The sequence below is a fragment of the Pseudorca crassidens genome, chromosome 16 (genome assembly GCF_039906515.1).
Source record: "Pseudorca crassidens isolate mPseCra1 chromosome 16, mPseCra1.hap1, whole genome shotgun sequence".
Classification (NCBI taxonomy): domain Eukaryota; kingdom Metazoa; phylum Chordata; class Mammalia; order Artiodactyla; family Delphinidae; genus Pseudorca; species Pseudorca crassidens.
In genome coordinates, this window is record NC_090311.1 from 78,337,922 (window position 1) to 78,359,735 (window position 21,814).

The window sequence follows — 21,814 nt, forward strand, 5'->3', positions numbered from 1 at the left end:
TAGTTTCTGCTGTACAATGAAGTGAATCAGCTGTATGTATACATATATTCCCCTCCCTCTTGGACCTTGGACCTCCCTCCCCACCCTATCCCACCCATCTAGGTCATCACAGAGTACCGAGCTGAGCTTCCAAAAAAAAAAAAAGAAAAAGAAAAAGAATAAGAATGGATACATGTATATGTATAACTGAATCACTTTTCTGTACATCTGAAATTAACACAACATTGTTGATCAACTATGCTCCAACATAAAATAAAATTTAAAAAAAAAAAAGGTAATGAGGTCTCAGCTCCCAAAGTCCATTTCTGTTTGTATTTCATCGTAGAAAGCACCCTCTTCAGCCTGAATTCAGTCAATCCAAGTCCCAGCTGACCTGGATTCACCAGGGGATGCCCTAAAACAGAGACAGCCACCTGCGTTCCCTTCCTCTTGGTACTTAGGCTGGGGGTGGGGTGTGTGGGAGTCTTTCCTTTCCCAGGAAGTGGTTCATTTTCCCTCCTCCATTACAGATCCTGAAAAACAACCACCCAGAACATCCCACCCCCTCCCATTCGGTCCTTTCATCTCTAATAGGAAATCCTTTATTTTTTCCCTTCGTTTCCAATCTGAGAGGTTACCTGAATGTTCTAGTGAGTTTTCAACTCCCCCTTAAACTGGATGCCCTGCTGATCAGCGTATATCCCTACCTCTGGCTCTTCCCCACTGGCCAGGAGAAGTGGCAGGCCTGGGTCAAGCCATGGCACAGACTGCAGAGGGTCAGGCAAATGACCCTGGGGAGGGGCTCATAGCAGATGCTTTCTGGTTTAATTGGGAAGATAGACTGGAATCAGGCTCAGGAAATGGGACAGAGTTCAGAGACCAGGTAGTGGCCCTTTCGGCAGCTTCTCCTCTCCTCATTCCGCAAACATCACACAAGCACCCCCCAAGTGCATGCACACACACAGCACGTGAGTCTACACACTGACCTCACCTACCACTCCGCTCTCTCACCCTGGCTCCAGCCAGGTCGACTGCCTCACATACCAGGCTGGTTCCTGCTGCAGGACCTTTGCACTGACTGTTCCCTCTGCCTGGAACACTCATAGCTCCTTCCTTGGCTTCCTTGTAGTCTTTACTCTATTGCCACCTTTTCAGTGAGGCTTTCCCTGACCACCTTATTTAAAATTCACACTTCCCTTCCACCACCACATTCCCCAAACCCCAACTCATCTTTATTTTCTCCATAGCACTTGGCCCTTTTTACATATGAGATAATTTACTAATCATATTTATTTTTTCTCCCTCAACTAGGATGTGAGTTCCATGACAGAAGGAACGTTCGTCGCTTTCATTCAATGCTGTATCGCCAATGCCTAAATCTAGGGGTCAACAAACAATAGCCACTAGGTCAAATCCCACCTACCCTCGTTTTAGTATAACCAGCAAGTTCAGAAATGTTTTATATTTTAAAATGTTTAAAAAAAAAAACCCAAAACAACACAACAAAAACCCACTATTAGCTTTTCAGAGAGACAGTTGCTTCAAGATTTGAGGACATTATCTCTTGATCCACAAAGCCTAAAGTATCAATATTTACTATATGGCCCTTTACAGAAAATGTTCACCTACCCCAGCCTAAAACGATGCCCAGCACAGAGTAGATGCTGAAAGAAGGAACGAACGAATGAATGAATAAATGACCACCGTTTTACTTTTAATTAAAGAACTGAATAAAGAACAGACTTGTGGTTGCCACAAGTTGGGGAGGGGGAGGGAGGGAGTGGGAGTTTGGGGTTAGCAGATGCAAACTATTCCATATAGAATGGATAAACAACAAGGTCCTACTGTATAGCATGGGGAACTATATTCAATATCCTGTCATAAACTATAACGGAAAAGAATATAAAAAAGAATATGTATATGTATAACGGAATCACTTTACTGTGTAGCAGAAATTAACACAACAATGTAAATCAACTATACTTCAATTAAAATATTAAAAAGTAGGGCTTCCCTGGTGGCGTAGTGGTTAAGAATCTGCCTGCCAATGCAGGGGACACGGGTTCAAGCCCTGGTCCGGGAAGATCCCACATGCCACGGAGCAACTAAGCCTGCTCGCCTAGAGCCCGTGCTCCGCAACGAGAGAAGCCACCGCAATGAGAAGCCCGTGCACCACAACGAAGAGTAGCCCCCCGCTCGCTGCAACTAGAGAAAGCCTGCGCACAGCAACAAAGACCCAATGCAGCCAAAAATAAATAAAAATAAATAAAATTTTTTAAAAAAGTAAAAAGTAAAAAAATAAAGAACTCAAATAGGAACTACGTGGCTGTATTTAGGAGGAATTTGATTTTCGGAATTACGTGGATCGAAGGGGAGAACGTGGGTGTCTCTCTTGTTTGTTAGAGGATGTCAGAGGAAACAGAAGGTATATACAGGACAAAGTAAAGGGAAGAACAAAAAGGGAATAGTAGAAAGGGAAAGAAGTGGAAGGAGAGGGAGAAGAAGGGAAGAAAATGAGGAGAATGTGAGACCAGGGCCTCACAGAAGGGTGGTACGTACCTCGCTTCTCCCCACAGTCTGGAGGCACAACCAGAGCGAAGAAAAGTGTCTGTTCCATTTGGTCCAAAGACATTCATGGACCAACTAATGGATGCAAGGCCTTACGCCAAGCTCTCTAATGAGAATTCAGAAACAATCATGTAAATGCCAGCTGACCAGGATCTGACGGTCTTGTGCAGTGGGTCTCAAACTATCAGCACCAGAATCCCCTGGAGGGCTTGTTAAAACACAGATATGGGGCCCACCCCCCAGGTTTCTGACGCACTAGGTCTTGGTGGGACCCTGAGAATGTGCACTTCAACAAGTTTCCAAATGTTACTGCTGGCTCCACATTTTGAGAACCACTGGGCTTGTATCTCTTCACCAGGGAGGAATGATTCAAAACACTGGAGTGGTGTGGAGAAAACCTGCAACTTTGATTAAAGGCAACAAATCGATTTGCACATCAGATGGACTCCGATCCTTTGATAGAGGACCTGCTCAAGTTGTCACCTGACATCTATTTTCCATTCCACTCCCATGACCAAAAATCATTCCTTGGCCCTTGCACACACCCTTCAGGCTGACCTGTGCTTATGAATTACTTTTTCTTTCATGCCTACCCTTGAGTTTCATATTCATCTGATTTAATCTGTAGTCAGACGTTGAAAAGTGAATCAGCTGGTATGTGTTGATCTCACACCCTCTTGTATCTTTCCATAAAGGATTTGAGGGGATGTACAATTAAAATGACAAAAAATTTAAAAAATTGAGAACAGATTAATATAGATGGAAGCAGAAGATCAAGATGGGAGAAATGAGGGACTTCCCTGGTGGTCCAGTGGTTAAAAATCTGTGCTTCCACTGCAGGGGCCACGGGTTCGATCCCTGGTCAGGGAAATAAGATCTCACATGCCACACAGTGTGGCCAAAAAAAAAAGAAAGTTGTGGAAATGATAAAGGAGTTAATACAGACCATAGGGTCTGCACAGCTATCAAAGGTGAACCTTACATTTTACTCTGAGAGTTCCATGAGCAGACAAACCAAAAGAGAAAATCAGTCAGTCAACTCCTCAGGGGAAAACTCATAGCAGTCCCTTAGGGAGGGTGAAGTTTCTCCTGGCACTTGGATTTGAAGACAATCTAAGACTCTGGATAACATTACAAGCAAGGTCCTCAACAATCTACAAGTGATAAATGAGAGTATTTCCTGCAGCTGTCTCTTCTAGGATCCCCCTTCGTGAGCCAGGAGCAACTTTACATGAGCCCAGGCGCAAGACAGTGTGAGCAACTCTATATGGGGCCAAATAACCTGATCAAGGTGTGCATCTTTCTGATGTTCCAGAATGTTCCAGGGCCATCAGAAGGATGAGTAGACTACATGATTCAAACAACCAGCCTTAAAACTTTGACTTTCAACCAGGCTTTGCTGACGGTTAAACAGCAAACTAGTCTTCAGGAGAGACCATAAGCAGGCATTGAGTGGTACAGATCAAGGGCTGAGCCACATTCTTTAAGGATCACCCTATGGATTGAGGGTCAGCATCTGGAATCTTTATTCCTTTTTTTTTTTGGCCATGCTGTGCAGCATGCGGGATCTTAGTTCCCTGACCAAGGGTCGAACCCCCTGCAGTGGAAGCTCAGAGTCTTAACCACTGGACCACCAGGGAAGCCCCTGCATCTGGAATTTTTAGGACTTTTTGCCTGCAAGTCACTGAAACCCCTCAATATGGCTTGAGCCCAAAGGTAATTTACATTATCTCACAAGACCAGAAATCCAGGGGCAGGGCTGGTTGATTCAGTGGCCCAAAAATGTGGTTAGCTATGGGGGTCTAAGACCTCCAGTGAAGTGTCTTCCACTCACTTCATTGTCTCCAAAAAATTAGTGAAAACTAACCAGTGGTAACATTTCCAAATTACTTACCTATATTGTAGGACGGTTCAGCATAAAAATTACCTAATGTAGAATTATTCACTCTATCTAGACTAAACATTCTTATTAATATACATATTATGCACACAACATCCCTTTTGGGTATAGGTTAAAAGGTCCATCCTACCCAGCGCTGGGCTGTGGATTGTTACCAGTCCCCAATGAGACAAGTACAGAACCTGAGAGCAACTGTGATTGGAAATTTTATAGCAATTTGACAGAGTAATTTTTTTTTTTTTTTTTTTTTTGCCGTACGCGGGCCTCTCACTGTTGTGGCCTCTCCCGTTGCGGAGCACAGGCTCCGGACGCGCAGGCTCAGCGGCCATGGCTCACTGGCCCAGCCGCTCTGTGGCATGTGGAATCTTCCTGGACCAGGGCATGAACCCATGTCCCCTGCATCGGCAGGCAGACTCTCAACCACTGCGCCACCAGGGAAGCCCTGACAGAGTAATTTTATGTCCATCCAATCTAATCATTACAAATGTAAGATTTATGTCTTTTTAGAATTTTCATTTTAATTGCAGACCCAGAAGCACTCCTCCGGGCAGGCTCCTGCACTAGATCATCAGTCACAGTATAGGTATGGATTCCTCTCTCCCCAGGGGTCCCAGCCCTCACTCTGGACCAGATCCTGTAAAGAGTTCCTGTCACAGCCAAGTCCGGATTCAACGTGCAAGCAGTGGAAAAGTGGAAAATCAGAATGGACCCTGCAGGGGAAGCTTGCACCATCTGCTGTGAGAGGTTGGGGTTCTTCTACCCTGTAGACAGGGCCTCTCTTTCTGTGATTGGTCCCCTAACGGTGTTGCACTTGGCCCTTCCCTGTGATTCCTTTGTCACATGATAGAAGTCCAGAGGCCAGCAGTTCAGGCAGTGGGGCAGCTCCATGTATCCTCGGGGACCCTTGCAGCTCACTGCAGCCCCCTCCCTGGGTGGCCTCGTGATTCACGTTGACTGCTGAGCTCCAGTCCACACATCTGCATCCCAGGCAGCAGATGAAGGAAGGAAGAAGAACTCCCCAGAAGATACTTTTAACAAAACCATTCATATCACAGAAACCGTTGGTTTTCAAGTTCATTGGCATGCACAGTTTCTAGGCCAGGTCTTTTCCTACTGGGCCACTCAGCCATTAGTAGGACATGGGTCAAACTGCTGTATGTTTCTTCCTAGCATTAGAATGAAGAGAGGGTTAAACAACCAAGTCCTACTGTATAGCACAGGGAACTATATTCAATATCCTGTGATAAACCGTAATGGAAAAGAATATGAAAAAGTATGTGTATATATATATATATATAGTAAATCAACTATATTTCAATAAAACAAATTTTTAAAAAAAGAAGGAAGAGAGGGTTGAAATGTCCCTTCTTGATCTGTTTCCATCGTCTGGGTTTAAATTTTCTTTTTTCTTATAACTTTGTGCATAAGGAGTGGATTGTTTGTAATGAGAATTAAATGGAGTGATGGGAATTTTCCCGAATGGAGCCTGGAGAGACGGCGCAATCGCGACAGTCAGCAGATCCTCAGCTTTGATCAATGATTCTCCATCTCTCCAGCCCCTTCCCCCCACACCTTGCTGTCCCACGGCAACCTGGCCACCTCTTCGGACAAAGACAAAAAGTTCACTGTTGATCTGAGTTGTTCTTTTACAGCTCTGTAAAGGGAAGAGCCCTGCCTTTGAAAACCTAGCATTGCCTTTTGCTAATTGAGTGTCCTTGAGCAAGGTACTTACTCTGACTCTCAGTTTCCTCATCTGTAAAATGAGAGTTAAAATACCCCTGCAGATTACATGAGATTGTAGATATACTTTGTAAATTAAAGGGTTCTCAGCCAAGAGGAGATGTTGCTACAATCATTGATCTAATAGGGTGCAGGAAAGGGAGAGATGGATTCTCTTGGGGAGGGGTCTGGGAAGGATTTTTGCAGGAGGTAGATTTGAGCTGATTCTGTAGAAAGGTTAAAAGACACACGTCTTGTTTCTCCAGTGTTGGTGGTGATTTTGTCCACATTCTACCTCTCAACTCGCCTTACCCCTCACTCCCAACAGCGGCAATACATTATCAAGGGCCATAAAAATGTTCTCATCCTTTGACCCAGTAATCCTATTTGGGGTAGAAGATTTGAAGAAATAATCCCCAGAGAGAAAGAACAATAGTCACTGCAGATGTTTTTTAACAGCGGCAAAAAAAAAAAAAAAAAAAAGGAAACAGCCTAAATGCTAACAGATGGGAGATGGTCAGATGAATTAAGCTCAAATAAATGCAATGTTTGTAAAGTAATAATTAGGAAAGCTACACATGGAAACATGGAAAATGGAAAGCTACACATGGAAACATGGAAAATCATGACATTACCATGTGAACTGGAAAAAAGTGAATCTAAGTGTATGGGACTTCCCTGGCAGTCCAGTAGTTAAGGCTCCATGCTTCCACTGCAGGGGGTGTGGCCTCATTTGTGGTCGGGGAACTAAGACCCCATATACTGCGGGATAAAGTGATGTATGTATACTCTAGTGGTAGCCCTGTATAGAATACTGGCATATTTGAACAGATCCGAATCCAGAAAAAATACTTGTATTTGAGTAAGTCTTATGTTGCCTTAAAAATGTTTACACAAACACTTGAATATCATTACATGGGTGCAAAGAGTATTGTGTTTGGAGTTAGAAGGAGGCACATTAGCCTCAGCTATAATATTTATTAGCCGTTGAGACCTTGGGAAACCATTTAAATACTCTGAGTCCCAGTTTCCTCACGAGTAAAGTGGAACAGACACAAGGCTGCTGTAATGATTAGATGACATCACATATATGATACATACTTTGTAAATGGCACAGATGTAACCATCCTTTTTGCCCACCAGGTGGTGAGTGAGCCAGTCCCCAAACCTCATCCATTTTCTTCGGCCTGGGGAACTACCGTAGACTCAGTGCAGGTCTCACACCTGTGAAAGGAGAGGGAGGAAACAGGAGGATGGGTGGGAAGACACTCAGGCTGCAATGTGACTCTTGGCCAAGTCACCTAAAGGAGGTGACTGCATCCCACAGGAGTGGGGCTGCGTAGTGCCCCGTCGGACTCAGTAAAGCGGGGCCACAGCGTGATGTGTCGGTGGGTGCGGAGGGCCAGCTCTACCTACCTTTAGCCGCTCGCTATTCTTTGATGAGAGGGGGCCCATTCTTGCTGAGGAACTTTCAATTTGCAGTCCCCTGCACCGCAGCACAACCCTGTCCAGACGTTCGCCTGGAATGCTCCTTCACCCTGCACACATGTGGCTCACTCCCTCACTTCCTCAGGCCTCGGCTTCAAAGGTATTTCCTTGAAGAGGACTTCCCTGATCACCCTAAATAAAACTACCTCTGACACCCACCCATGTAAATACTTACCCTAATTTTTTTCCTAATTTATTTTTATTCACAGCACTGTTACAACAGTGTCAGGTACATAGTAGGTGCTCAGTAAATGTTAGTTGATGAATAAGTGATCAGTATAGCTTATTAAAAGTGTAACTATAAATGCTAGATAAAATTATTTGGCATCAATGAACCCATGAAAAAGTATGCCCTGGGCTTCCCTGGTGGCGCAGTGGTTGAGAGTCAGCCTGCCGATGCAGGGGACACGGGTTCGTGCCCCGGTATGGGAAGATCCCACACGCTGCGGAGTGGCTAGGCCTGTGAGCCACGGCTGCTGAGCCTGCGCGTCCGGAGCCTGTGCTCCGCAACGGGAGAGGCCACAACAGTGAGAGGCCCACGTACCACAAAAAAAAAAAAAAAAAAAAAAAAAGTATGCCCTGTCCTCAGTACTTGAATGGATACACCTGGCTCACCCCAGTGGGCCTGTGAAACAGGCCAACTGTGCCTTAAGCACTCTGGTTCTTCCAGACTATTATTTTTCAGTCCTCAATGGTGCCCTCTCATACCTCTTTTAGCCCCTTGAAATTCTCTGTTATGTCAAAACATGCTTTTCAAAACTCACAAATGTAGGTGGCCTCTGATTTTTTTTTAACGTTTTTATTGGAGTATAATTGCTTTACAATGGTGTGTTAGTTTCTGCTTTATAACAAAGTGAATCAGTTATACATATACATATATCTCCATATCTCTTCCCTCTTGCGTCTCCCTCCCTCCCACCCTCCCTATCCCACCCTTCTAGCTGGTCACAAAGCACCGAGCTATCTCCCTGTGCTATGTGACTGCTTCCCACTAGCTATCAAATTTACATTTGGTAGTGTATATATGTCCATATATACACTACCACTCTCTCACTTTGTCCCAGCTTACCCTTCCCCCTCCCCGTGTCCTCAAGTCCATTCTCCAGTAGGTCTGCGTCTTTATTCCCGTCTTGCCCCTAGGTTCTTCATGACCTTTTTTTTTTTTAGATTCCATATATATGTGTTAGCATACAGTATTTGTTTCTCTTTTCTGACATACTTCACTCTGTATGACAGACTCTAGGTCCATCCACCTCACTACAAATATCTCAATTTTGTTTCTTTTTATGGCTGAGTAATATTCCATTGTATATATGTGCCACATCTTCTTTATCCATTCATCTATCAATGGACACTTAGGTTGCTTCCATGTCCTGGCTATTGTAAATAGTGCTGCAATAAACACTGTGGTATATGACTCTTTTTGAATTATGGTTTTCTCAGGGTGTATGCCCAGTAGTGGGATTGCTGGACCATGTGGTAGTTCTATTTTTAGTTTTTTAAGGAACTTCCATACTGTTCTCCACAGTGGCTGTATCAATTTACATTCCCACCAACAGTGCAGAGGGTTCCCTTTTCTGCACACCCTCTCCAGCATTTATTGTTTGTAGATTTGTTGATGATGGCCATTCTGACTGGTGTGAGATGATATCTCATTGTAGTTTTGATTTGCATTTCTCTAATGATTCATGATGTTGAGCATTCTTTCATGTGTTTGTTGGCAGTCTGTATATCTTCTTTGGAGAAATGTCTATTTAGGTCTTCTGCCCATTTTTGGATTGGGTTGTTTGTTTTTTTGATATTGAGCTGCATGAGCTGCTTGTTTATTTTGGAGATTAGTTCTTTGTCAGTTACTTCATTTGCAAATATTTTCTCCCATTCTGAGGGTTGTCTTTTGGTCTTGTTTATGGTTTCCTTTGCTGTGCAAAAGCTTTGAAGTTTCCTTAGGTCCCATTTATTTCTTTTTGTTTTTATCTCCATTCCTCTAGGAGGTGTCAGAAAGGATCAAAAACGATCTTGCTGTGATTTATGTCATAGAGCGTTCTGCCTATGTTTTCCTTTAAGAGTTTTATAGTGTCTGGCCTTACATTTAGGTCTTTAATCCATTTTGAGTTTATTTTTGTGTATGGTGTTAGGGAGTGTCCTAATTTCATTCTTTTACATGTAGCTGTCCAGTTTTCCCAGCACCACTTGTTGAAGAGGCTGTATTTTCTCCATTTGTATATTCTTACCTCCTTTATCAAAGATGAGGTGATCATATGTGCGTAGGTTTATCTCTGGGCTTTCTATCCTGTTCCATTGATCTATATTTCTGTTTTTGTGCCAGTACCATATTGTCTTGATTACTGTAGCTTTGTAGTATAGTCTGAAGTCCAGGAGTCTGATTCCTCCAGCTCCACTTTTCTTTCTCAAGATTGCTTTGGCTATTCGGGGTCTTTTGTGTTTCCATACAAATTGTGAAATTTTTTGTTCTAGTTCTGTGAAAAATGCCAGTGGTAGCTTGATAGGGATTGCATTGAATCTGTAGGTTGCTTTGGGCAGTATAGTCATTTTCACAGTGTTGATTCTTCCGATGCAAGAACATGGTATATCTCTCCATCTATTTGTATCATCTTTAATTTCTTTCATCAGTGTCTGATAATTTTCTGCATACAGGTCTTTTGTCTCCTGAGGTAGGTTTATTCCTAGATATTTTATTTTTTTGTTGCAATGGTAAATGGGAGTGTTTTCTTAATTTCACTTTCAGATTTTTCATCATTAGTGTATAGGAATGCAAGAGATTTCTGTGCATTGATTTTGTATCCTGCTACTTTACCAAATTCACTGACTAGCTCTAGGAGTTTTCTGGTAGCATCTGTGGGATTCTGTATGTATAGTATCATGTCACCTTCAAACAGTGATGGCTTTACTTCTTCTTTTCCGATTTGGATTCCGTTTATTTCTTTTTCTTCTCTGATTGCTGTGGCTAAAAATTCCAAAACTATGTTGATTAATAGTGGTGAGAGTGGACAACCTTGTCTTGTTCCTGATCTTAGTGGAAATGGTTTCAGTTTTTCACCATTGAGGATGATGTTGGCTGTGGGTTTGTCATATATGGCCTTTATTATGTTGAGGTAAGTTCCCTCTCTGCCTACTTTCTGGAGGGTTTTATCATAAATGGGTGTTGAATTTTGTCGAAAGCTTTCTCTGCATCTATTGAGATGATCATATGGTTTTTGTCCTTCAATTTGTTAATATGGTGTATCACATTGACTGATTTGCGTATATTGAAGAATCCTTGCATTCCTGGAATAAGCCCCACTTGATCATGGTGTATGATCCTTTTAAAGTGCTGTTGGATTCTGTTTGCTAGTATCTTGTTGAGGATTTTTGCATCTATTTTCATCAGTGACATTGGTCTGTAGTTTTCTTTTTTTGTGACATCTTTTTCTGGTTTTGGTATCAGGGTGATGGTGGCCTTGTAGAATGAGTTTGGGAGTGTTCCTCCCTGTGCTATATTTTGGAAGAGTTTGAGAAGGAAAAGTGTTAGCTCTTCTCTAAATGTTTGATAGAATTTGCCTGTGAAGCCATCTAGTCCTGGATATTTGTTTGTTGGAAGATTTTTAGTCACAGTTTCAATTTCAGTGCTTGTGATTGGTCTGTTCATATTTTCTATTTCTCCCTGGTTCAGTCTCAGAAGGTTGTGCATTTCTAAGAATTTGTCCATTTCTTCCAGGTTGTCCGTTCTATTGGCATAGAGTTGCTTGTAGTAATCTCTCATGATCCTTTGTATTTCTGCAGTGTCAGTTGTTACTTCTCCTTTTTCATTTCTAATTCTATTGATTTGAGTCTTCTCCGTTTTTTTTCTTGATGAGTCTGGCTAATGGTTTATCAATTTTGTTTATCTTCTCAAAGAACCAGCTTTTAGTGTTATTGATCTTTGCTATCGTTTTCTTCATTTATTTCTGATCTGATCTTTATGATTTCTATCCTTCTGCTAACTTTGGGTTTTTTTTGTTCTTCCTTCTCTAATTGCTTTAGGTGTAAGGTTAGGTTGTTTATTTGAGATGTTTCTTGTTTCTTAAAGTAGGATTGTATTGCTATAATCTTCCCTCTTAGAACTGCTTTTGCTGCATCCCATAGGTTTTTGGTCATCCTGTTTTCATTGTCATTTGTTTCTACGTATTTTTTGATTTCCTCTTTGATTTCTTCAGTGATCTCTTGGTTATTAAGTATTGTATTGTTTAGCCTCCATGTGCTTGTATTTTTTATGGATTTTTTCCTGTAATTGATATCTAGTCTCATAGCACTGTGGTCAGAGAAGTTACTTGATACAATTTCAATTTCTTAAATTTACCAAGGCTTGACTTGTGACCCAAGATATGATCTATCCTGGAGAGTGTTCCATGAGGACTGCAGAAGAAAGTGCATTTTATTGTTTTTGGATGGAATGTCCTCTAAATATTAATTAAGTCCACCTTGTTTAATGTATCATTTAAAGCTTGTGTTTCCTTACTTATTTTCATTTTGGATGATCTGTCCATTGGTGAAAGTGAGGTGTTAAAGTCCCCCTACTATGATTGTGTTACTGTCAATTTCCCCTTTTATGGCTGTTAGCATTTGCCTTATGTATTGAGGTGCTCCTATGTTGGGTGCATAAATATTTACAATTGTTATATCTTCTTCTTGGATTGATCCCGTCATCATTATGTAGTGTCCTTGTTCGTCTCTTGTAATAGTCTTTGTTTTAAAGTCTGTTTTGTCTGATATGAGAATTGCTACTCCAGCTTTCTTTTGATTTCCATTTGCATGGAATATCTTTTTCCATCCCCTCACTTTCAGTCTGTATGTGTCCCTAGGTCTGAAGTTCGTATCTTGTAGACAGCATATATACAGGTCTTGTTTTTGTACCCATTCAGCCAGTCTATGTCTTTTGGTTGGAGCATTTAATCCATTTACATTTAGGGTAATTATCGATATGTATGTTCCTATTACCATTTTCTTAATTGTTTTGGGTTTGTTATTGTAGGTCTTTTCCTTCTCTTGTGTTTTCTGCCTAGAGAAGTTCCTTTAGCATTTGTTGTAAAGCTGGTTTGGTGGTGCTGAGTTCTCTTAGCTTTTGCTTGTCTGTAAAAATTTTAATTTCTCCATCAAATCTGAATGAGATCCTTGCTGGATAGAGTAATCTTGGTTGTAGCCTTTTCACTTTCATCACTTTAAATATGTTCTGCTGTTCTCTTCTGGCTTGCAGAGTTTCTGCTGAAAGATCAGCTGTTAACCTTATGGGAATTCCCTTGTGTGTTATTTGTTGTTTTTCCCTTGCTGCTTTTAATATGTTTTCTTTGTCTTTAATTTTTGATAGTTTGATTAATATGTGTCTTGGCATGTTTCTCCGATTAATTATTTCCTTACCCATATTAAGGAAGTTTTCAACTATAATCTCTTCAAATATTCTCTCAGTCCCTTTCTTTTTCTTATTCTTCTGGGAATCCTATAATTCTAATGTTGGTGTGTTTAATATTGTCCCAGAGGTCTCTGAGACTGTCCTCAATTCTTTCCATTCTTTTTTCTTTATTCTGCTCTGCAGTAGTTATTTCCACTATTTTATCTCCCAGGTCACTTATCCGTTCTTCTGCCTCAGTTATTCTGCTATTGATCCCTTCTAGAGAATTTTTAATTTCATTTATTGTGTTGTTCATGATTGTTTGTTTGCTCTTTAGTTCTTCTAAGTCCTTGTTAAATGTTTCTTGTATTTTCTCCATTCTATTTCCAAGATTTTGGATCATCTTTAGTATAATTATTCTGAATTCTTTTTCAGGTAGGCTGCCTATTTCCTCATTTGTTAGGTCTGGTGGGTTTTTATCTTGCTCCTTCATCTGCTGTGTGTTTCTTTGTCTTCTCATTTCGCTTAACTTACTGTGTTTGGGGTCTCCTTTTCACAGGCTGCAGGTTTGTAGTTCCCGTTGGTTTTGGTGTCTGCCCCCAGTGGCTAGGGTTGGTTCAGTGGGTTGTGTAGGCTTCCTGGTGGAGGGGACTAGTGCTTGTGTTCTGGTGGATGAGGCTGGATGTTGTCTTTCTGGTGGGCAGGTCCACGTCTGGTGGTGTGTTTTTGGGTGTCTGTGACCTTATTATGATTTTAGGCAGCCTCTGTGCTAACGGGTGGGGTTGTGTTCGTGTTTGCTAGTTGTTTGGCATAGGGTATCCAGCACTGTAGCTTGATGGTCATTGAGTGGAGCTGGATCTTGGCATTGAGATGGAGATCTCTGGGAGGTTTTCACCGTTTGATATTACGTGGAGCTGGGAGGTCTCTGGTGGACCAATGTCCTGAACTTGGCTCTCCCACCTCAGAGGCACAGCCCTGATGCCTGTCTGGAACACCAAGAGCCTGTCATCCACACAGCTCAGAATAAAAGGGAGAAAGAAAGAAAGAAAGAAGGAAAGAAAGAAAGAAAGAAAGAAAGAAAGAAAGAAAGAAAGAAAGAAAGAAAGAAAGAAAGAAAGAAAGAAAGAAAGAAAGAAAGAAAGAAAGAAAGAAAGAAGGAAAGAAAGAAAGAAAGAAGGAAAGAAAGAAAGAAAGAAGGAAGGAAGAAAGAAAGAAAGGAAAAGATAAAATAAAATAAAAAGTTATTAAAATAAAATACAAGAAATAATTATTTTAAATTTTTTTTAAGTAATTTAAAAAAAAGAAAGAAAGAAGAGAACCACCAAACCAAAAAACAAATCCACCAATGATAACAAGTGCTGAAAAGTATACTAAAACAAACAAACAAAAAAACAGACAGACAGAACCCTCGGACAAATGGTAAAAGCAAAGCTATACAGACAAAATCACACACAGAAGCATACACATACACACTCACAAAAAGAGAAAAAGGGGAAAAAATATATATATATCGTTGCTCCCAAAGTCCACCTCCTCAGTTTGGGATGATTCGTTGTCTACTCAGGTATTCCACAGATGCAGGGCACATCAAGTTGACTGTGGAGATTTAATCCGCTGCTCCTGAGGCTGCTGGGAGAAATTTCCCTTTGTCTTCTTTGTTCGCACAGCTCCCGGGGTTCAGCTTTGGATTTGCCCCCGCCTCTGCATGTAGGTCGCCTGAGGGCATGTGTTCTTTGCTCAGACAGGACGGGGTTAAAGGAGCAGCTGCTTCGGGGGCTCTGGCTCACTCAGGCCAGGGGGAGGGAGGGGTACGGAGTGCCGGGTGAGCCTGCGGCGGCAGAGGCCGGCGTGACGTTGCACCAGCCTGAGTGGCCTTTGATTTTAATTGGAAGGAAAACCTCAAGTTCAACAAACAAAATTAAAACCAGTGGGTAAATGGGAATTGGAGTTTTTTGTACCCTCTAAAATAATTCCATGAAGGCAGTTGTCCATTTTGTAGAAAGATAAACTATCCAGAGAAGAAATTACAATGCCCAGGAGGTACCGATTCTAAGCACAGCATCTCAGCACTAAGGAAATGACATGTAGCCCATACCACAGAACTAGATTGTTCAAAGAACTTCTAGTTCAACGTATTGTTTTTACTTTATTTCCGTAAGCATACTTAATGTCATATGGAAACATGTTACAATTTTCTTTTTTTTTAGAAAAATTTGTTCCCCACTCACTTTGTTCAGTGGTTAGCTTGTCTCAGCATCAAACGTAGAACCAGAGGCTGAATGGCAATGATTGCTTAATCCAATGCCAACAAGGACATTTTTCACAAACATACTTTTGTAACTATTTTTCATCTAATTAGCTAACGCAAAGTAATGAGTCCTCGTGGTCTAACGACCTTCTTGCTGTGACTGAGTACAGTCAGCTACAGTGAACTACATTATAATCCGTCAATCGTCACAATTTATGCTGAATTTAGTTCATTATGCAAATTTCATGTTTATTTTCGTTACAATAAATGGAAATGGAACCTTATGAAGATTTATTAACAAAAGAAAATTAAGAAGAACTAATACCTTTACTTGCACTTGACTCAGATTGATATTTCACAATCTTAGGCCATGAGTGTCATCTATCACAAGTCACTACTGTTTTCAATGAAACATACAATATTAAAAATCTTTGCTATTCTCTCATAGAAACAGAGAGTAGAATGGTGGTTGCCAAGGGCCGGAAAGTGGAGGAAATGGGGAGACGTTGGTCAAAGGGTACACATTTTCAGTTAAAAGATGAGTAAGTTCTGGGGATGTAACGTACAGCATGGTGACTATCTATAGTCGATACTGTGTTGTAGACCTGAAATTTGCTAAAACAGTTGATTTTAAGTGTTCTCACCACACACACACAAAATGCTAACGATGTGAAATGGCAGGTGTGTTAATTATGATAATTGTGATAGATGTGTTTATTACATGATTATGGTAATTATTTCACAATGTGTATGTATATCAAATCATCACATTGTACAGCTTAAGTGTATACAGTTTTGTCAATTATATCTCAATAAAGCTAGAAAAAATCATAAAGGTGATTAACGTATGAAAATCCATTATTGGAATATGAAAATTGTGAACTGCAGCTGAGAAGCCATAAATATAAGCTTTTTGGATTAATCACCTAAGTTTTCTGTAGTACTATCTTGGCATGAACATTTTCTTGGAACATGACATAGTTATAAAAATACTCTCACAAATTATTTTGGAGAGAAAAAAATATAGAAGAAAAATGGTATGAAGTGAAAAATTTGAAAAACAGTGATTGGAAATGGAATTAAATATACGCAGATGCTTTACAAACCCTGAAAATGGGAAAGATAATAAGTCTTTATTAATAAAGAGAGTAATAATTCTGGTGCTTAAGGAAACATTACTAATTAATTTTACTTTAGGAAAAAAACAAGTGGAGAAATCTGGCAGACACCACTGTAATCAACTGATCAAAGTTAACTCCAGTGTTAATGTCCTTATTTGACAACTGTATGTGGCTATGTAAGAGAATGTTCCAGTTTTTAGGAAATATACACTAAAGTATTCAGAGGTAAAGAGACATCATGTTTAAAACGTATCCTCAAATAGTCTAGATAAAAAATGTGTGTGTGTATATCTATCTATCTATAGAGAGAGAGAGAGAAAGGAGACAGAATTAAAGCAATTACGGTAAAACTTTAAGAAGAAATCTGGGTGAAGGGTATATGAGAACTTTTTGTATTTCTCTTGCAACATTCATGTAAGTCTGCAAATTACATAAATCAAAATAAAATATTAAAACAACAACAAAAGGCAGGTTATGCTGGAGGTCTGATGTTAATGAACCAGCAAACGATCCAGATGAAAACAGGATGTAGAAATAGGAGGATTAAACTTTATCCTGAAAACTGCGGTATCTTCCAAACCAAACACATCGATGGACATAATGTGTTTCCCCCAAGTACTTTTTATCCAAATCTCCTTTGAGAATACAATAAATTGAGCACCAAATCCTGCTTGATTCTCATCCTTTGGTAGGGATGGTCACTTAACTTAGGATATCCTTATAACAGTTGAGCTTAAGTTGTTTAAAATAGCAATCACCTTATTCATGAGTTAAGTGAATTCCCCTGGAATTGAAACACTGATACGCTGAACTGTGCATGACATCTGGTAAATAAAGGAATAAATATAGCCATATGTGGTCAGTGGCCAAACCTCACAGGAGAGTGAGGTTATAACAGACGTCTCCTTCAGTGAAATAGACAACTGAGCTATTTTTCCACTCAGTTGCCTGGACATTTGTCTGAAATAAGCCAAATAGAAAAGTTACCTTGGCTTCTTATAGGTATAGCCTGCTTCCGAAATTTTGTCTTCTTGCCTTATCCCATCACAGCAGTCAATGAAAGAGTACATGTCTCAAAAGTAGGGTTTAACTTAAAGAAAAAGAAACAACTGGCATAGTCATTTAATTGTGGGTGCATATTGCTACTGCAAATATCAAATGATTTTTTTTTTTTTGCTGCATCGGATCTTAGTTGTGGCACTTGGGATCTTCGTTGCTGTGTGCTGGCTTCTCTCTAGTTGTGGCGTGCGGGTTTTCTCTTTCCTGGTTGTGGCGCGTGGGCTCTGTAGTTTGCTGCACGCGGGCTCTCTAGTTGAGGCGCGCGGGCTCAGTAGTTGTAGCACGCAGTCTCAGTTGCCCTGTGGCATCTTAGTTTCCCAACCAGGGATCTAACCCGCACCCCCTGCATTGGAAGGTGAAGTCTTAACCACTGGACCTCCAGGGAAGTCCCTCAAATGATTCTTAAAAGTACTATTGAATTCTCAAACTGTTGACTTTTATTAACGTGCATGCAGCATCGTGCTAGGCTCTGTGAACTTTGGAAAAGAAACAGAATAACTGATCCTCGCCCCAAAGAGCTTATATCTGGGGGAAAAAAACCCCCGCATAAAACAACTAGAGAAAAACATCTAGGTATTAAATACACTTACAAAATGACCAGAGCAAAATATGAAATTATATATTCTATGATGAAGATTATGATTACACACTAAATGTTGAAACTATAAATTCTAAAGGAGTGGCTGGCACCTGGCCCACATTGTCCTAACGGGAGGCACAGCATAGATGTCATGTCCCCTGAGCACCAGGCAACGTGTGGTGAGTGCAGGGCTATAAATAGGAAATGACAGATAGTTTACAGTATATACAAACTAACTTAAGCAAGACTATACTAATGAAATTAGGGAACAGAAGCATACATAAACAGAGCATGAACATTGTGTATAAACAAGGGAGCAAATATGTTTTGTGGCTGGAAATTGAGGGAGAAAGCTCTCCTTCTACAGACAGGCAGGAGGGTGTGGTAGAAAGAGTATCAACTTTGGTTTCAGATACACTGGGGTTCAAATCCTGGCTCTTCCACTGTGTGAAACTGGGCGCATTAACTTTTGCAGATCTCATTTTCCCTACATCTACTATAAAGCTACTAGCTTGTGCAATTGTTATTAGCATTAAATTCGATGCTCCATAAAGCATCTAGCAGAAGCAGGCATTCAACAAGGAGCATCCGCTGTTGTTCTCTGTGTCTCTGTTAAACATCCCACTGTGTTAATGTTGTGTCTGTCTTTCCCAGTAGGCTATGAGCTGCTTACAAAAGGGATTATGAGTTAATGGTCTTCGTATTTCGAATTCCTACTACAGTATCTGACACAAAGCGGATTCTTATTAATTGTGGAAATAATAAGAGTCATGAAAAACATACATTTAGATAATAATGATGGCTTAATATTAACTGAGTACTTCCTTTATGCTCCGATTCTGTGCTAAGAGCATTTCAGGGATCGTCCTATTTCATTCCCATAACGATTCTTTGTTTGTGGGAATGAACATCCCATGCAAATGAGGAGGATATAGAAACCTGCCCAGGTTCATAGGGCTAGTAAATGGCAGAGCCCAGGCCTCAGCCAGACTGGACTCCAAGCTACCCGCTGAGCGGAGAACAGCTCTTGCTCTGTATTAGCCGAGGAAAATTCCACCGACCAATAGGAGTTTCAGAAGCTGTCTGAGTACTAAAAAGGCAGAGAATTCGGGAGAGGGGGTGAGAGCATTCCAGGGACAGGCAGCGGCTTCAGAGCCAGCTCTGATGTGAGACAGAAGGTGGGATGGGGGTTTGGAAGGGGGTGAGTCTGAGGGACGGGCCGGATGGGGCTGGCTGAGCACACACTGGGAAAACTGGGGCCTGTGCAGGTGAGCACAGAGGAAGAAAGAAGAGCCTCTGTATGGGGTTCTCTCCGTTGGAAGGGGCAGAGCTGGGGCCCAGAAGCCCAGAGTCGGGCGGTGCAGCAGCTGAGGCTACGGATGGCATGGGGTAGAGTAGGAAGTCCTTCTGGGGCAGGACGGAGGCTTCAGGCTCTGGGCGCTGCAATTCTGGAAGGGAACTGAAAGAAAAGCCACTGGATCTGGCAGATTGCAGGCAGGCAGCGTTAGTTGCTCTTTAACATCAAGAGAAACAAATGTAGCAATAATGACTCCACTTGGTGTAGTGGTGAAGGGGGAACCAGACCACCCTGGGTCCCGGGCAGGCTTGCAGCTGTGCGACCTTAGCAAAGTGATTTAAACCTCTCTGGGTCCCTGTCTCTCTTCTGTAAAGTGGGGATGGTTTCTGTCTCCTAGGGGTATTGTGATTGCAAAACGATGGTGTATTTCGTTGGCTTTTTCTTCATATTTTCTACTGGACTCATGCTCCTTAAACATTATACAGAACTTGCTGTTTATTGGGAGAATTCTCCCAAACTGGGTCCCAGGTCCTTAATTTTAGTGGGCAACAGGCAATGGGGGATACCCTGTTGACCCCTCCAGGTTAACAGGTCTGACATCAAACACATACCCAACTCCCAACTTCCCAGCTCCCATTCCCTGATTTCAAAAGGCAACACATGTTTTGCAATCCTCCAGGCTCAAAACCTTCCACCCAATTTAAACTCTTCTCCTCTCACCCCATCCCCCATATCAAATTTATAATCAGGTCTTATTCCTTCTTTCACTGTAATGCCTTTTAGATTCATTTCTTCTCGGTTTCCACTTTTCTTTCCTCATCCCTATTTTTTTTTCCTTTCAGCGATCCTCTGATGACCTCTGTGTCTCTTCTTTCAACCCAGTGCCAAATTAATGACCAACGGATTATTTCGGATACCACTTATGTCGCTTATCTCCCTTTGTCAAGAACTCTCAATAGTTCTCCTGTGAGGGTTAGAGCGAGTTCAAATTCCTAGGTTTAGTATTAAACTTACTTCGAACTGGAATTCGGGAATTCCTTTCCCGAATTCTCCACCGGGGGATGGCACCTTGAATCCACCCACAGCTCAGCCCTCCAGCTTCTAGAAAGTTCCTCCTGCAGCCCCCTGGTGAAATTCTATGCCTTCCGGAAGACCTGGTTTGATTTCCATATCCCCAAAGATGCTATCCTTGACCAGCTATTCCATTCCCGATGTCCTTTATCACTTGGGGGCTCCACCCCGCCTAACACTGTTGTACACTCATGACTTTGGGGGTTGGACCCGACTTCTGGCCGAAGTTCCCATTACCAAGCATAGGCTCCCACACTCAATAAAGCTGAAAGAATGGAGGGATGAGTAAATGGCCATGCTCCTGGCCCGATCCCTTCTTGCTGATCCTCAGCACCTACTCCTCCCTCTTCCTACCAGTCTGACCATGTCCGACCTCCGGACGCCACCAAGCAGCGTTGGGGTGGACTGTGTCCCCGAATCCAGGGCATTTCCGTGTCGCCCGATCTCCACGACTTAGCCCTGGGCCGAGGATAATGGTGCAGAGCCCGGCCCTCTGCTCTTACTCCCGGAGGGGCCGTTCGGTGGGAACTGGGCTGGTTTCGGGAATAGCGGCCACCAGCGCCCATCACCCCGCGGGGAAGGAGGGCTACCCGGGCAGAACGGCTGGGGGATTAGGTGTCGCCCCTCGCCCTCCCCCTCGCGGCCATTGGGCAGCCTCCGCGGCGCGCCCTGTGGACGGGGCGGGGCCCTCCCCATCTTCCCTCGGTTCCCTCCCCTGTTTCCCGGGGTGGGAACCTCGGGAGGCGGGATACGCGGAGGGGCTGCCGAGGGGCGTCCGGTTACATCTCCGCCTTCCTCAGCCTCCGGCCGCAGAGCCCCTCGGTTTGCGGGACGGCAGTCCGGGAACATGTTGGCCGCGGTACGCCGGAGCGGAGCTGCGTGGACGCGGGCGCTGCTGCTGCAGCTGCTGCTGGCGGGGCCCGGGGGCTGCCTGAGCCGCCAGGAGCTCTTTCCCTTCGGCCCCGGGCAGGGGGACCTGGAGCTGGAGGCCGGGGACGACCGCGTCTCCCCAGCCCTGGAGCTGAGCACTGCGCTCCGCTTCTTCGACAAATCCGACCTCAACTCGGTCTACGTGAGTGCGACTCCGGGCGGGAGATGGGGGCAGTTGTCTGGGAGGGCGCGGGGGGCTGACGCGGCGTCGGAAGGAAGGCCCGGGCGGGCCGGGGGCGCCCGCGGAGCCGGACGGACGTGAGCGTCGTGGGCGGGGACCCAGACCCGCAGGCTGCCGGGGCGCGGGGTGCGGCGCTCGGTCCCCAAGCCCAAGGGGGCTCCCGCCTCCGCCCGGCCCGCCGACACTTCCCCGCCGCCTGGTCACTGTCGTCCGAGGTGCACTCGGGTCTGGGGAGCTCGTCCCGTCTGCGCCGCCCTGCGCGCGCCCTGCCCGACTCTGGGACACCGCGACCCCGCGACCCCGGGACCCGG

At 43.1% G+C, this 21,814-nt stretch overlaps 1 protein-coding gene across 2 annotated transcripts in view; it reads left to right on the top strand.

The window, feature by feature from the left end:
- The first annotated feature begins 21,092 nt into the window (after positions 1-21,092).
- NID1 (nidogen 1) overlaps positions 21,093-21,814 on the top strand; it is a 93,162-nt gene continuing 92,440 nt past the window's right edge. For both annotated transcript variants that reach the window (XM_067711025.1, XM_067711026.1), the window contains exon 1: positions 21,093-21,464. In XM_067711025.1, coding sequence (XP_067567126.1) covers positions 21,240-21,464 — 225 coding nt within the window. In that variant the 5' untranslated portion in view covers positions 21,093-21,239. The remainder of the gene's footprint in view (positions 21,465-21,814) is intronic.